The following is a 17774-nucleotide window of genomic DNA, read 5'->3' as shown; positions in this document are numbered from 1 at the left end:
AACCCCGTAGAATTGGGTGATGCTTTTATATTCATTCTTTTAATTCCTGTTTTTTAATTGGAGTGTCTAGGTCATTTTTGGAGAAGGCAATGGCACCCCACTCCAGTACTCTTGCCTGGAAAATCCCATGGATGGAGGAGCCTAGTAGGCTGCAGTCCATGGGGTCGCTAAGAGTCGGACACGACTGAGCGACTTCACTTTCACTTTTCACTTTCATGCATCGGAGAAGGAAATGGCAACCCACTCCAGTGTTCTTGCCTGGAGAATCCCAGGGACGAGGGAGCCTGGTGGGCTGCCGTCTATGGGGTCGCACAGAGTCGGACACGACTGAAGTAGCAGTAGCAGGTCATTTTTACTTAATGTGATTAATTATATCAGATATAGGTAACCATGTTATTTCTTTTCTATTTTTTCCTTTCTTTTTCAACCTTTTCTACCTTCTTTTTTGGAAGTTTTTAAAAAATTCTTTAAAAAAATTTACCTATATATTTTTTTCACCATATGTCTGCATTTTTCAGTAATTATTCTAAGGATTATAACATACATATTTAACCTTCAGTTTAGTCAGTCAGTTCAGTCCCTCAGTCATGTCCAACTCTTTGCAACCCCATGGACTGCAGCACGCCAGGCTTCCCTGTCCACCAACTCCTGGAGCTTACTCAAACTCATGTCCATCGAGTCGGTGATGCCATCCAACCATCTCATCCTCTGTTGTCCCCTTCTCTTCCCGTCTTCAATCTTTCCCAGCATCAGGGTCTTTTCCAATGAGTCAGTTCTTTGCATCAGATGACCAAAGTATTGGAGTTTCAGCTTCAGCATCAGTCCTTCCAATAAATATTCAGGACTGATTTCCTTTAGGATTGACTGGTTGGATCTCCTTGCAGTCCAAGGGAATCTCAAGAGTCTTCTCCAACACCACAGTTCAAAAGCATCAATTCTTCTGTGCTCAGCTTTCTTTTCTTTTTTTTTTTTTTTTAATTTTATTTTATTTTTAAACTTAACATAACTGTATTAGATTTGCCAAATATCAAAATGAATCCGCCACAGGTATACATGTGTTCCCCATCCTGAACCCTCCTCCCTCCTCCCTCCCCATTCCATCCCTCTGGGTCGTCCCAGTGCACCAGCCCCAAGCATCCAGTATCGTGCATCGAACCTGGACTGGCAACTCATTTCATACATGATATTTTACATGTTTCAATGCCATTCCCCCAAATCTTCCCACCCTCTCCCTCTCCCACAGAGTCCATAAGACTGTTCTATACATCAGTGTCTCTTTTGCTGTCTCGTACACAGGGTTATTGTTACCATCTTTCTAAATTCCATATATATGCGTTAGTATACTGTATTGGTGTTTTTCTTTCTGGCTTACTTCACTCTGTATAATAGGCTCCAGTTTCATCCACCTCATTAGAACTGATTCAAATGTATTCTTTTTAATGGCTGAATAATACTCCATTGTGTATATGTACCACAGCTTTCTTATCCATTCATCTGCTGATGGACATCTAGGTTGCTTCCGTGTCCTGGCTATTATAAACAGTGCTGCAATGAACATTGGGGTACTCGTGTCTCTTTCCCTTCTGGTTTTCTCAGTGTGTATGCCCAGCAGTGGGATTGCTGGATCATAAGGCAGGTCTATTTCCAGTTTTTTAAGGAATCTCCACACTGTTCTCCATAGTGGCTGTACTAGTTTGCATTCCCACCAACAGTGTAAGAGGGTTCCCTTTTCTCCACACCCTCTCCAGCATTTATTACTTGTAGACTTTTGGATCGCAGCCATTCTGACTGGTGTGAAATGGTACCTCATAGTGGTTTTGATTTGCATTTCTCTGATAATGAGTGATGTTGAGCATCTTTTCATGTGTTTGTTAGCCATCTGTATGTTTTCTTTGGAGAAATGTCTATTTAGTTCTTTGGCCCATTTTTTGATTGGGTCATTTATTTTTCTGGAGTTGAGCTGTAGGAGTTGCTTGTATATCCTCGAGATTAGTTGTTTGTCAGCTTTCTTTATAGTCCAACTCTCACATCCATACTTAACTACTGGGAAAACCATAGTTTTGACTAGATGGACCTTTGTTGACAAAGTAATGTCTCTGCTTTTTAACTTGCTAAGTTAGTCATTGTTTTTCTTCCAAGAAACAAGCATCTTTTAATTTCATGGCTGCAATCACCAGCTGCAGTAATTTTGGAGCCCAAGAAAATAAAGTCTGTCACTGTTTCCATTGTTTCCCCATCTATTTGCCATGAAGTGATGGGACTGGATGCCATGATCTTAGTTTTCTGAATGTTGAGTTTTAAGCCAACTTTTTCACTTTCCTCTTTCACTTTCATCAAGAGGCTCTTTAGTTCTTTGCTTTCTGCCATAAGGGTGGTGTCATGTGCATATCTGAGGTTGTTGATATTTCTCCCGGCAGTCCTGATTCCAGCTTGTGCTTCATCCAGCCTGGCATTTCACATGATGTACTCTGCATATAAGTTAAATAAGCAGGGTATTTTATTTAACCTTTAAGTATATGAAAATAAATATTTTACCACTTTCAAGTAAAATATAGAAATTTTATCAATGTGTTCTTTTTACTTTTGACTTCCACAGTTTCTGAAAAGAAATCTGATGTTATCCAAATAATAAAATACACTGTTTTTCTCTGACTGCTTTCAAGATACTTTCTTTTTTCTTTAGTTTTTAGCCATTTGATTATGATGCATTGGGAGTGTGTTTTTTTGAGTTTATCCTTTTGGGGTTCACTGAGCTTCTTGGATCTATCTTGCCAAACTTGCAATCTTCTGTCATTGTAACTTCAAATATTTGTTCTGCACCACATTTTCTCCCGTCTTCTTGAGACTGCAAAGACACAAATGTTAGCCCTCTTTGATGTTGTCACACAGATCCTTGACACTTTGTTAATTTTGTTTTCATTCTTATTTACGTCTACTGTTTAAATTGAATAATTTCAATTAATGTGTCTTCAGTTTCAAAAACTATCCCTCTGACATCTCCATTATGTTGTTGAACCTATCTGATTAATTTTTTTTACTTTAATTATTATATTTTTAAGTTTTAAATTTCCAAATTTGGTTCTTCTTTATATCTTTTGTTTTCTGAGACTTTCTATCCTTCTATTTTGAGTGTTGGTTTTTTTTCACTGTAATTTGGAGCATTTTTAGAATAGATGCTTAGAAGTTTATTTATTTATTTGGCTGTGTTGGGTCTTAGTTGCAGCATGCAAGAACTTCATTGCATCATGCAGGATCTTTCATTGTGGTGCATGGGCTCTCTAATTATGATGCTTAGGCTCAGTAGTTGTGGTGCCTGGGCTTAGTTGCTCTGGTGTATGTGGGATCTTAGTTCTCAGGGATTGAACCTGTGTCCCCTGCATTGCAAGGCAGATTCTTAACTCCTGGACCACCTGGGAGCTCCTTGCTTGAAAGTTTTTATAAGGCAATTTCAATGTCTTTTTAACTTGGCCTTGACATCAGTTGCTTGTCTTTCCCCATGACATCAGTTGGTTGTCTTTTCCCATGCAAACTGAGATTTTCTTTGTTCTTCACATGTGAAGTGGTTTTGAATTATATCTTGGACATTTTGAAGATTAAGTTGTGAGACTGTGGGTCTAAAATTCTTTGGAAATTCTTTGGAAAATGTTGAAATCTTGTTTTGGTAGGAATTTGACTCAATTTGGTTTAGGCCACAAATTTCAATTAATTGTCTGTGTTTTTCAGTTTCAATATCAGTTTGTTTTTCATAGCCTTTGCAGTGCTATTCAAATCTGTGTGTCATCCAGAGCCAAAGTGGAACTTGGGTAGTGGTCTATCCTGAAGTTTAGTTCTCAGAGTTATGGTGTATTGTTTAGGGCCAAATTCATGCATGTGCAGATCAGGGGTGAGTGCAGGAGTTTATAAGCAGCTTTATGAGATCATTTTCCTGAGCTACTCCCTCTCCACAATCTATTTAGTACTTTTTAATCTCTGAGAGTTCTCATTTTGTTTCTCTAGCTGAAAACAGTGATTTACTTAACAACACCCTGCTACATAGTTCTATATCAATGCCCATGTCTAAGGCCAAGTGGCCAAAGGACACAGAGAGAATAAAAGCAACTTGCTAATATATTCCTCTACTTTTTTGAATATATAAAATATGCTAATAATTACTGTGTTAATGTATTTGTATGATAGTTTTATGAGCTCTTCCATTTCTGAACCAGTTTCTATCAATTGATTTTTCTGCTCATTGTGGCTTATATTTTCCTATTATTTTGGATGCCTAGTAGTTTTTGATGGGATACTATACATTGTGAAGTTTATGTTATTTGCTGACTTTTGTAGCATTCCTTTAAATAGTGTTGGATTTTGTCCTGATGCAGTTTAGGTAGTTGGAATCAGTTAGGTCCTTTGGAAGCTTGTTTTCTAAAGTTTTTTAAGGGTGATCTCAGAGCAGCTTTTAATGCTAATTTAGCTCCACTACTAAGGTAGCATTCTTCAGATGATTCTACTAGATGTCCCATATATTATAAGATCTTTCTGCTTTGGTTGGTGAGATCATAAATTATTCTTAGGAATTGTTCTACCTATAATTTTCTGGTAATTCTTTCCTTGTTATTAGGTCATGCTCTCTCATGTATGTACAGATCAGTACTCAGCCAAAGTGTCAAGCAGACCCCTTCACTGATCTCCAGAGCTCAGCAGTTCTGTTTTCTCTTTGCTCTCATATTCTAGCCTCTTTGGCCTTCCTAATCTCTTCTCTCTACTCATTCAGACCAGTGGGCTCTACTTAGGTTTTACTTTCCTGTGCTGTGGAAACTGTCCAGACAGTAAGCTAGTGCAGTGGTAGGGCTCAGCTCATTTGTTACCCTTCTTTAAAGGATTACTGTCCTATGCTACCTCTTGTCCAGTGTCTGAAAATTGTTCTTTATCACATATCTTGTCCAGTTTTTTAGTTGCTTAAAGTTGGAGGGTAAAGTTAGTTCCTATTATGGTGTCTTGGCCAATAGCAGAAATGTCAAAGATTTTATTTTTTTACCCTATTCCTTTTTGAGAGGTAGCACTTAGAGGTCAATGTCTTTATCTTCAAGGATTTCTAGACTTTTTATACATAAAACTAATAAAATGTTATATGTCAATTAAAAAATAATAATAATAAAAAAATAATTTTAAGTTTCTAAATTTTTAAAGGAGAAGACAGTGGCACCCCACTCCAGTACTGTTGCCTGGGAAATCCTATGGATGGAGGAGCCTGGTAGGCTACAGTCCATGGGGTCGCTAAGAGTCGGACACGACTGAGCGACTTCACTTTCACTTTTCACTTAAAATCCAAACACTTTCCTTCAATTGTTCATTGTAATACACCCTAAGCTAAGAAACTTTTTTTTTCTCTAAATGAAATGTCTTCATAATCAATATTGTATTGCTACTCTATTGGAAGTCTCTTGTTTTCTTTGGTTTTATAGGAACTTGATGCTCTCATGGAATTATTTTGAGGGTCAAGTGTTATAACATTTGATATATTTTTAAATGTGTTATTCAAATGCAAGGTACTATTCTGAGCCATGAGATGGATTTTGTAAATGAAGCCCCAACTGGGATATTAATATTTTTATAAAAACTTTATTTTATGTATGAAGTTACTAACCTCCTGCAAATGCTGCAAATTTTTAAGAGGGTTATTATTTTACTGTCTTACTTTAGGAGAGTATCATTTTATTTATAAAGTGTTCTAGCTTTGTAAATATTTAAAAATTTCCCTTTACAACTTCTTAATATTTCTGCACCCTCGTAACTAAGGGATTTGTATCTATATTGGTTTATTAGTCTATTATCTTTCTGAATTGGGAAAGAGTAAGGAATGAGAACCATGTACTTCAGTAGGCTTTTGCTTTAGATTCAGTGTTGCTATGAATAGTGTTGGATGGAAGTATTTAACTATATTAAACCAGTAGATTATATTTAACCTAGTCAACCTTTTGGTCATCAGCTTTATTAGTTATTAACTTCATCTGATGTATCTGAGCAAATGATAATGTCTTGAAAAGTTTTCATGAGGACGTAAGTATTGTTTTTTAAAAGGCTTTACAAATTGTACAGGTAAATGAATTAATGGATGTTTCTTTTGCTTAGCAATTATGGAAGGAACAGCCTTGGATGAAGCTACTTCAAGAAAGTTATCAAATGTGTCAGGATGCTATCCACAATATAGGAAGAAAAGCATTTTATCTTCTGGACTGTCTGAATCATCATTATTCCAAAAGTTAAATACAAAGAGCCTCCAAAATCATAAAATTATGAGTGAGAATGATGACTATGAATTTAAAAGACCAAAAAATATTTTGCAAATAAGAAAATTCCAGGATGAGGTTGATAGCAGTGATATAGAATTCCAGGAACCATATTCAAAGGATGGCATGAACTTTAAGAAAAGTTCAGAGAAAGTTGAAATTCATGACTCAAAGTCTAAACCACAAGACTTGAAGCATGTTTCAGGGCTCAAAAAGTCCCTGGATAAAAGTGATATTTTTAGTATCCCAAAACTTCAGAAGCCAGCTGTGAGAAGGAGCTCTAGTCTTCTAAAACAAGTTTCATCTCAGGAAAAAACTGCAATTAATGCTCTGGGTCAGTATCATATATGTAAGACAACATCTGGGCCCTTTAGTTATTATAGAAATGAGCTGAAGTAAGCAATTATTAGATAGTTGTAGGCATTTCAATTGTCAATACTCTGGATAACCATCACTTTTGGAATTCAGGCCAGGGATACAATACTGTGGTTTTGATAGGAGTTCCTTTCCAGATGCTCCCTTTTTGAGGGGAGCATGAGTTTGAGTGAACTCTGGGAGTTGGTGATGGACAGGGAGGCCTGGCGTGCTGCAATTCATGGGGTTGCAAAGAGTCGGACACAACTGAGCGACTGAACTGAACTGAACTGAACTTGGGCTGAGAAGTTTATTCAGCGATTAATTGGAATCACTCAAGTTCAGAGGATGAGATGGTTGGATGGCATCACTGACTCAATGGACATGAGTTTGAGTAAATTCCAGGAGATGGTGAAGGACAGGGAAGCCTGGTGTGCTGCAGTCCGTGGGGTTGCAGAGAGTCAGACATGACTTAGCAACTGAACAAGTTCCCGAGAAAGTAGAGGGCCTATTTTCCTTTGGAAATGCTTTTTTTTTGGTCATTTATTTAACCAATTATATATGAAGTCTATGTGAAATTTTTGCTCAGAGTTCCATAATTTAAATTTAGGATATCCATAGTACTTCAGATATTCTTTTTTTTTTTTAAATTTTAATTGGAAGGTAATTACAATATTGTGATTTTTTGCCATACATTCACATGAATCAGCCATGGGTGTACAGTGTGCTCCCATCCTGAATCCCCCTCCCACGTCCCTCCCTATCCCATCCCTCAGGGTCATCCCAGTGCACTAGCCCTGAGCACCCTGTCTCCTGAATCGAACCTGGACTGGATATCTATTTCACACATGATAATATACATGTTTCAATGCTATTCTCTCAAATCATCCCACCCTTGCCTTCTCCCAGAGTCCAAAAGTCTGTTCTTTACATCTGTGTCTCTTTTGCTGTCTTGCATATATGGTCATCATTACCATCTTTCTAAATTCCATATATATGCGTTAATATACTGTATTGGTGTTTCTTTCTGACTTACTTCGCTCTGTATAATAGGCTCCAGTTTCATCCACCTCATTAGAAGTGATTCAAATGCATTCTTTTTAATAGCTGAGTAATATTCCATTGTGTATATGTACCACAACTTTGTTATCCATTTGTCTGCTGATGGGCATCTAGTTTGCTTCCATGTCCTGGCTATTGTAAACAGTGCTGTGATGAACATTGGGGTATACGTGTCTCTTTCAGTTCTGGTTTCCTCCGTGTGTATGCCCAGCAGTGGGATTGCTGGGTTGTATGGCAGTTCTATTTCCAGATTTTTAAGGAATCTCCACACTGTTCAGGTATTATTTCTTATGGATGTGGGAATATCAAGAGAAAATAATTAATAGTATACATCTCAGATCCCTAAGGCTTTATGATATTCCTCAAAGATGAGCAGTGACTTCCCAACCAGAGTATGTTTTTCTCTTATGTACTACTTATATCATGGAAGTATTGTGTATGTGCATGCATGCTTAGTCACTTCAGTCATGTCCAACTCTTTGCAACACTATGGACCATAATCCACCAGGCTTCTCTGTCCATGGGCTTCTCCAAGGAAGAATGCTGGAGTGGGTTGCCATGTCTTTCTCCAGGGACATATTGTGTAAGGAACCCAATTAAACACTCCTTTCTATAGGCCTCAGCTGGAGTTAATTTATATTTGTTTTATTTCAAGAAATTTACCAGCCTTTAAAAATTATATTTTGTACTGAGTGATGTTGTTAAGATGAATGCTTTGTGAATCATTAGTGATTCTTATTCCCTGGTGGCTCAGATGTTAACAAATCTGCCTGCAGTGCCGGAGACCTGGGTTCAATCCCTGGGTCAAAAAGATCCCCTGGAGAAGGGAATGGCAACCCACTCCAGTATTCTTGCTTGGAGAACTCCATGGACAGAGGAGTCTGGTGGGCTACCATCCACAGGGTCGCAAAGAGTTAGACACGATGGAGTGACTAACACACATACATGCATGCTTCTAATAACTCAGTTGAAAAAGGAGTGTGATCTATTAAGGAGGCATAAAGATGTTTATTCTGATTCCTTTACTGATGCACTGCTTTTATGCCATGCCTCATTTCTGTCTCTGAGGTTTTTTGTATTTCATTAAGAATTAAAGCTCTGATTAAAGAAATAATGGAGTAGTAGGCATTTAGCCAGTGGGTAGAACAGGATTGTGGTAGAAAGTGGTTATCTACCTTGCTGGTATCACTAAAATCAAATGATTTCACCTACCACTGTCATACTTAGCATTCTGTATTTGGAAAAGGATAAAATAGTTTGTCTCATACAACTTCTCCAAATAAACTGATGATGATTGAGCATCTGTGAAATGTGACTGCCACTTGATTTACATTTAAAAAACATTTAACATTTTTCATTATTAAATAATTTTAAATTCATAAGAGTTACACAGAAATGAAAACATTTCTACATACTCTTCATCTAATGTTCTGACCTATTAATATCTTATATAACCACAGTATAACAAAAAACTGGAAAATTAACACTGATACAACAATATTTACTAACATAGGACCTTATTAAAAATTTGACTGTTTTTCTATGAATGTCCTGTTTCTGATCCAGAATCTCATTCAGAATCACATGTTATACTTAGTTGTCATGTGTCCTAGTCTCCTTCAATCTGGGATGGTTTTTCAATATTTCATGACCTTGATACTTTGGAAGAGCATTGACTAGTTGTTTTGTGTAACGTCCCTCATTTTGGGTTTTCTTGTATTTCTTCATGAATAAATTCAGGGTATACATTTTTGCCAGAATACAACAGAGGTGATATTTTTCCCATTTCAGTACATTATATTAGGAAGCTCATTACGGTCAGGTGTGTCTGCTAGAATTTTATAATTTTGAAGGTTGTGAACTGAAAAATGGTAGGTAAAGTGATAGGATGGGAGATAACTCTCAATTTTTGTCTGAAATCTTGAAATTTAAACATGACACATTGATGTTTTGATCTCTTGGACTCCTTCATTATATTTTAATCAGAAACAATCTGCAGGGAATTCCTTGGCAGTCCAGTGGTTGGGACTCTGTGCTTTCACAGCTAAATGTCTGGGTTCAGTCCCTGTTTGGGGAATTAAGATCTACAAGCTGTGTGATATGCCCCCCACACCAAAAAAAGAATCAAACCTCATTGGCTGGGCCACTGGAACAGATTGATCCTCCAAACAAATAGTTTATAAATGTTCATAGAATTTCAAGACACTTTTGTGTTTGAGCTGTAAGAGAAACATTAGGTATAATGTAAGATACAACATAAATATGAAGAGTTTTAAGGTGGTATTAAGTAAGTAAAACTTGATTTCTGATTATAAGAAAAAGACTTTAGCTGCCAATTATTGCTAAGACACATAAATTATGTTGCTGAATAGTCTTCCACATTTTGTATATTTAGGAAATGTCTGTGAAACTATCAAAAAACTCCAAGAAAATTACATAGATGCAGAAGAACTTCAGTCCATTTTGCCTTCACTAGGAATTACTTTATCAGATAAAGAATTCAAGAAGATTGTGACCGACACTGCTAGAAACGGTGAGAGACTGATAACATCAAACTTTTTGAAAAAAAAATTAGATACTTTTACATGATATTAAATGTTGGAGTAAGATCTCTCAACTGGGAATGGAATGGGTCATTATAAAGAAGATTCAGAAAGAACAAACAAAAATTGGAAGTAGTTATATATAAAATAGGTAACTAATAAGGACTAACTGTATAGCACAGAGAACTTCACTCAGTACTCTGTAATGACCTATATGGGAAAATAATCTAAAAAAAAGTGGATATATGTATTACTAATTCATCTTGCTGTAGAGCAAAAACTATTAATAACACAAGGTTGTAAATCAACTATACACCAATATATACATATATTTTAAAATTGAGAGTAGTAAAAAACGATTTCTGGGAAGTTTGATGTAATAGATTGATTTGGAGGGTCTAGGTAGGTCTTTTGTATTTCAGAATTCTTTCTGTAAGGTTCTTCATCACTATTCCTAGCTGTGTCTTCTAGTGTGGGACAGATCCTGGGGAAAGCTTATCTAGTTATAGAAGAGAGGTTCAAGTAGCAAGACTGCGATATCCCAGAGGTTCAAAAGTCTCTCAGTAAATAGCCTAGGGAGTCCACGGAGAAATAATTGGAGATTCTAAAATGTAGAGGGAGTACTGTAGCTAGGAATTTAGGGCTAGTGATACTTAATCAAGGCAAGCAGTTATTAAATAGCATCTAGGAATAAAATAGCATATCTTACTCACCAGCCTAAGTTTAGGGCAGAGTTTGAGTTTCTAAGAAAGATTTTTGTGTTAGAGAAGTTGCTTTATCATTAAGTAAGAATTTTCCACAGCAAAAGTTCAGTTGAAAAGAGGGCATAGGCAACATTTTGGGAAAAGACTGACAGAAATAACATTAGGAGTGAATTATTAGACCCTGAGCAAAACTGTTAGGTAAGGCAAATAAGAAAGAAGGTTTGATTTTTTAAAAAAATCTAAGGAGTAGAGATCAGAGTAAATGGTTACCAGGGGTAAGTGTTGGGGGTGGAACAAAATGGGTAAAAGGGATCAATTGTATGATAACAGATGGAAACTAAATTTTTGGTAGTGAGTATACTGTAGCGTATATTGAGGTAGAAATATACATGCAATGATATAGATGAATATTACCTTAATACAAAATAATTTTAAAAAATCTAAAGGGTAGAAGCCACTAAATTTTTTCAGCCTTTTTTCTGATAATCAGGATTAGTATGAACACTGTGGAAGGTTTGTACCTAAAATAGGTGTTGTTTGGACTAGCTGGATACTGGGGGTAGGGATTGGGGATATGTGGGTCTGTTAGGGCTGGTTAGCATTGTCAAGGTATCAATGGATAGCATATTGGTTGACTGGGTTTTCATAATTATGTGAAATAGACTCATTAGCTTTCTCATGGTCCATCTCTTTGGGCACCTTTCCTTTTTCCTGTATCTATCAAGAACTGAGTACCTAACCCTGTCCTTTGCACTTTATAATAAACATTGAAAAAGCAGGGACTGTGTCTAACTTACTTTTGTGTCCTTGGTGCCTAGCATAGTTCTTGGCACTAATATACTCTCAGTGATTGTTGAAATCAACAGACCTAATTTAGAAAGACTCATCTAGGGAGACAGGCTATGTAGAAGAAATAAGCTGATGATTAAGTGAAGGTAAGTGTTTTTTTTTCATAGTTGTATTAAAATGTGAATTTGCCTTTTACACAAAAGTATGGCAGCCTACTCCAGTGTTATTGCCTGGAGAATCCTAGGGACGGGGGAGCCTGGTGGGCTGCTGTCTATGGGGTCGCACAGAGTTGGACATGGCTGAAGTGACTTAGCAGCAGCAGCAGCATAATAGAATGTATCATCTCAACTTTTTATTTTACAGAAAATGGAATGGTGAAATTAGATGACTTTGTGAGTGCTGTCTCTAAAGAGCAAAATCTTCCTGAATATGATGGTAGGTAGGACATTTATTTTAAAGTCATTTGAGGAAAGAGCAGTTAGGTTGAGGAGAATTAGGTTCAACGAACTGAATTTGCTTTTTTATGTACTAATAGTTCCAAAACCCTTGACAAGCCATTGGCAGTTTTTTAAAAACTTTATGTATCAGGGTACTAAGAACTAACTTGCTTACTTCATAGAATTGTTATGTGGATTTTATGAACTGGAGAGTGCTATACCCATGTACAGTAATGGTAATGACAATGAGGAGGTCAAATAGGTAATTAGCTCCATTATTAGCTATTGATGAATGATTTACTTTTTTAAGGAGGAACTTGTTTGAATCAAATACTTTGGTTTATCTTTGTTTTAGAACATTAAAAAAGAAACAGTTCTATTGAGGTAAAATTTACATACATAGAATCTCCCATGCACTGATTTACAAATTTATAGTCACACCACAATCTAGTTTTTTATTATTTGCAATGTTTTAATGTTTTATATAAATAATTAATTTTTTCTGTGAGATTAAAAAGCAATGAAAGTTATGAAGGCATGCTGTTTTATTTCCTTCTGTTTATTCATATGCTTAAAAAGAAGTTAACTTTCTGTCTCTTCCTAAAAGACTTCTCAGATAAGAAAAAGTTAATCCAAAGGAAGAAACTTCCTTTTATACCTAGACGAAGAATCTCATGTTAAAAGCTATATTATCATTTGTCATTTCTGGTTAATATAAGTGCTTAAATCTCTGGATTCCTTCAAGATGCTAGTAGTAAATCGATGTCTTGAATGCTTCACCATGCAATCATTCATTCACAAATTCAATCATTCTTTCATTGCTATTTTGTGAAGTAGTGTCTGTCTTGGTCACAGCTGACTCTTTGCTCTGGGTCTTTGTTGTGGTGCACAGGCTTTTTTTAGTTGTGACGAGTGGGCTTTTGTTGTGGCACGTAGGCTTTTTCTAGTTGCAGTGCACGTGGGTTTAGTTGCTCCACAGCATATGGGATCTTAGTTCCCTGACCAGGGATTGAACCTGTATCTCCTGCACTGGAAGGCAGATTCTTAGCCACTGGACCACCAGGCAAGTCTCACCATCTTAGCCATTTTTAAATGTACATTTCAGTAATTTTAGTTTTAAGTGCATTCACATTGTTGTGCAACCAGTTTCCAAAGCTTTTTATCTTACAAAATTGAAACTCTATCAGTTCAGTTCAGTTCAGCTCAGTTGCTCAGTCGTGTCCGACTCTTTGCAACCCCATGGACTGCAGCATGCCAGGCTTCCCTGTCCATCACTATCTCATGGCATTTGCCTCCCTGTTCATCACCAACTCCCAGAGTTTACTCACTCATGTCCATGGAGTCAGTGATGTCATCCAACCATCTCATCCTCTGTTGTCCCCTTCTCCTCCTGCCTTCAGTCTTTCCCAACATCAGGGTCTTTTCAAATCAATCAGTTCTTTGCATCAGGTGGCCAAAGTATTGGAGTTTCAGCTTCAGCATCAGTCCTTTCAATGAATATTCAGGACTGGTTTACTTTAGGATGGACTGGTTGGATCTCCTTGCAGTCCAAGGGAATCTCAAGAGTCTTCTCCAACACCACAGTTCAAAAGCATCAATTCTTTGGTGCTCAGCTTTCTTTATAGTCCAACTCTTACATCCATACATGACTACTGGAAAAACCAGAGCTTTTACCAGATGGACCTTTGTTGGCAAAGTAATGTCTCTGCTTTTTAATATGTTGTCTAGGTTGGTCACAACTTTTCTTCCAAGAAACAAGCGTCTTTTAATTTCATGGCTGCAGTGACCATCTGCAGTGATTTTGGAGCACCCCCCCAACCCAAATAAACTCTGTCACTGTTTCCATTGTTTCTCCATCTATTTGCCATGAAGTGATGGGACTGGATGCCATGATCTTCGTTTTCTGAATGTTGAGTTTTAAGCCAACTTTTTCACTCTCCTCTTTCACTTTCATCAAGAGGCTCTGTAATTCTTCTTCACTTTCTGCCGTAAGAGTGGTAACATCTGCACATATGAGGTTATTGATATTTCTCCCAGCAATCTTGATTCCAGCTTGTGCTTAATCTGTATACCAGTTATATCTATATACCTATACCAGTTAAATAAAAATTACCCATCCTTGACCCTCCATCTCTGGAAATCATCATTCTACAATACTTTCTGTTTCTGTGAATTTGCTCACTTGAGATACCCTAGTAGAATCATACAGCATTTGTCTTTCTGTGACTGGCTTATTTTGTTTATCATAATGCACTCAAGATCTGTGTTGTAGCATGTGTCGGAATTTCCATCCTTTTTCATGTTGAATAATATTCCACTGTGGACCTAACAGAAGCAGAAGATATTTTTTTTTCTTTTTTTAAATTTTATTTTATTTTTAAACTTTACATAATTGTATTAGTTTTGCCAAATATCAAAATGAATCCGCCACAGGTATACATGTGTTCCCCATCCTGAACCCTCCTCCCTCCTCCCTCCCCATACCATCCCTCTGGGTCGTCCCAGTGTACCAGCCCCAAGCATCCAGTATCGTGCATCGAACCTGGACTGGCTACTCGTTTCATACATGATATTTTACATGTTTCAATGCCATTCTCCCAAATCTTCCCACCTTCTCCCTCTCCCACAGAGTCCATAAGACTGTTCTATACATCAGTGTCTCTTTTGCTGTCTCGTACACAAGGTTATTGTTACCATCTTTCTAAATTCCATATATATGCGTTAGTATACTGTATTGGTGTTTTTCTTTCTGGCTTACTTCACTCTGTATAATAGGCTCCAGTTTCATCCACCTCATTAGAACTGATTCAAATGTATTCTTTTTAATGGCTGAGTAATACTCCATTGTGTATATATACCATAGCTTTCTTATCCATTCATCTGAGAAGCAGAAGATATTAAGAAGAGATGGCAAGAATACACAGAAGAACTGTACAAAAAGATCTTCATGACCCAGATAATCACGATGGTGTGATCACTGACCTAGAGCCAGATATGCTGGAATGTGAAGTCAAGTGGGCCTTAGAAAACATCACTACGAACAAAGCTAGTGGAGGTGATGGAATTCCAGTTGAGCTATTCCAAATCCTGAAAGATGATGCTGTGAAAGTGCTGCACTCAATATGCCAGCAAATTTGGAAAACTCAGCAGTGGCCACAGGAGTGGAAAAGGTCAGTTTTCATTCCAATCCCAAAGAAAGGCAATGCCAAAGAATGCTCAAACTACCGCACAATTGCACTCATCTCACACACTAGTAAAGTAATGCTCAAAATTCTCCAAGCCAGGCTTCAGCAATATGTGAACCGTGAACTTCCAGATGTTCAAGCTGGTTTTAGAAAAGGCAGAGGAACCAGAGATCAAATTGCCAACATCCGCTGGGTCATGGAAAAAGCAAGAGAGTTCCAGAAAAACATCTATTTCTGCTTTATTGACTATGCCAAAGCCTTTGACTGTGTGGATCACAATAAACTGTGGAAAATTCTGAAAGAGATGGGAATACCAGACCACCTGATCTGCCTCTTGAGAAATTTGTATGCAGGTCAGGAAGCAACAGTTAGAACTGGACATGGAACAACAGACTGGTTCCAAATAGGAAAAGGAGTTCATCAAGGCTGTATATTGTCACCCTGTTTATTTAACTTATACTCAGAGTACATCATGAGAAACACTGGACTGGAAGAAACACAAGCTGGAATAAAGATTGCTGGGAGAAATATCAATAACCTCAGATATGCAGATGGTACCACCCTTATGGCAGAAAGTGAAGAGGAACTAAAAAGCCTCTTGATGAAAGTGAAAGAGGAGAGTGAAAAAGTTGGCTTAAAGCTCAACATTCAGAAATCGAAGATCATGGCATCCGGTCCCATCACTTCATGGCAAATAGATGGGGAAACAGTGGAAACAGTGGCAGACTTTATTTTTCTGGGCTCCAAAATCACTGCAGATGGTGACTGCAGCCATGAAATTAAAAGACGCTTGCTCCTTGGAAGGAAAGTTATGACCAACCTAGATAGCATATTCAAAAGCAGAGACATTACTTTGCCAACAAAGGTCTGTTTAGTCAAGGCTATGGTTTTTCCTGTGGTCATGTATGGATGTGAGAGTTGGACTGTTAAGAAGGCTGAGCGCCGAAGAATTGATGCTTTTGAACTGTGGTGTTGGAGAAGACTCTTGAGAGTCCCTTGGACTGCAAGGAGATCCAACCAGTCCATTCTGAAGGAGATCAGCCCTGGGATTTCTTTGGAAGGATTGATGCTAAAGCTGAAACTCCAGTACTTTGCCCACCTCATGCCAAGAGTTGACTCATTGGAAAAGACTCTGATGCTGGGAGGGATTGGGTGCAGGAGGAGAAGGGGACGACAGAGGATGAGATGGCTGGATGGCATCACTGACTCGATGGACGTGAGTCTGAGTGTACTCTGGGAGTTGGTGAGGGACAGGGAGGCCTGGCGTGCTGCGATTCATGGGGTCGCAAAGAGTCGGACATGACTGAGCGACGGATCTGATCTGATCTGATACACCACATTTTGCTTATTCATTTGTCAGTGCACACATGTGTTTCTTCCACCACTTGGCTGTTGTGAATAGTACTGCTATACAGATGGGCATGCAGATATCTCTTTAGGCTGCTACTTTGATTCTTTTAGCTATATACCCAGAAGTAGACACAATCCAGTTTGTAACATTTCTATCAGTCCTGAAAATTCTCTCATGCCCATTTTAATTAATCTTCACCCAATCCCTAGACAACCACTAATTTGCTTTCAGGCTCTATGATTGGGCCTTTTTTTTTTTTGACAGTTAATACAAATTAAATCATACAACATGTCTTTCATACTTGGCTTCCTTCATTTTGCATAATGTTTTTAAGGTTAATTCACGTTGCAGTAAGTATCAATAGTTCATTCCTTTTTATGGACAAATTCGTATTACAGTTTATAGATATACTCTGTTTTGTTGATGGGTGGCAAGTTCATAGACATTTGACTTTTTCAATTTGTGACTTTTATCAGTAGTAATGAAATTAATATTTGCATACATGTCTTTCTGTGGACATATGCTTTTATTTCTCATGGGTAAATCCCTAGGAGAAAGATTGTTAGTCTGTATAGTAAATTTTTGTTTAGGTCTTTAACAAGTTGCCAAACTGTTTTCCAAAGTAGCTATAACATTTTCTTTCTCAACAGCAATGTATAAAGATTCTAGGTTCTTTACACCTTTGTCAATGCTTGGTTTTTTAAAATTTTAACTGTTATAATAAGTGTCTAGTGATATCTTATTTTGCTTTTAATTTTCATTTCCCTCATGGCTAATAATGTTGAGTATTTTTGTATATGCTTGCTAGCCATTCAGGTGTCTTTGGTGAAATATATATTCAAATATTTTGCCCATTTTTAGAATTCCATTTTGATTTATCTATATTATTTTAGAGTGTATCTCTTTTTGGTGGTTGCTTCAGGTATTATATATATATATATAAAACTTATCACAGTCTACTGCTGTCATTATTTTACCAGTTCAAATGAAGTATAGAAATATTGTCTATCCTTATGTCCCTTTACCCTCCCCTATGTATGATATAATTGTCTTAAATATATCCTTTACATATATTTA

The 17774-nt window shown here is 37.2% G+C and overlaps 1 protein-coding gene across 1 annotated transcript in view; it reads left to right on the top strand.

Moving 5' to 3' along the window:
- EFCAB13 (EF-hand calcium binding domain 13) overlaps positions 1 to 17774 on the top strand; it is a 111872-nt gene that overhangs the window by 54170 nt on the left and 39928 nt on the right. Inside the window, 3 exon segments of the mRNA XM_044938846.2 lie at positions 6115 to 6606; positions 10084 to 10221; positions 12088 to 12159. Of these exon segments, the coding sequence (XP_044794781.2) occupies positions 6115 to 6606; positions 10084 to 10221; positions 12088 to 12159 (702 nt within the window).

The sequence above is a fragment of the Bubalus bubalis genome, chromosome 3 (assembly GCF_019923935.1).
Source record: "Bubalus bubalis isolate 160015118507 breed Murrah chromosome 3, NDDB_SH_1, whole genome shotgun sequence".
Lineage (NCBI taxonomy): Eukaryota > Metazoa > Chordata > Mammalia > Artiodactyla > Bovidae > Bubalus > Bubalus bubalis.
Note: the sequence above shows the minus strand (reverse complement) of the source record. Positions and strands in the feature narration are given on the sequence as shown.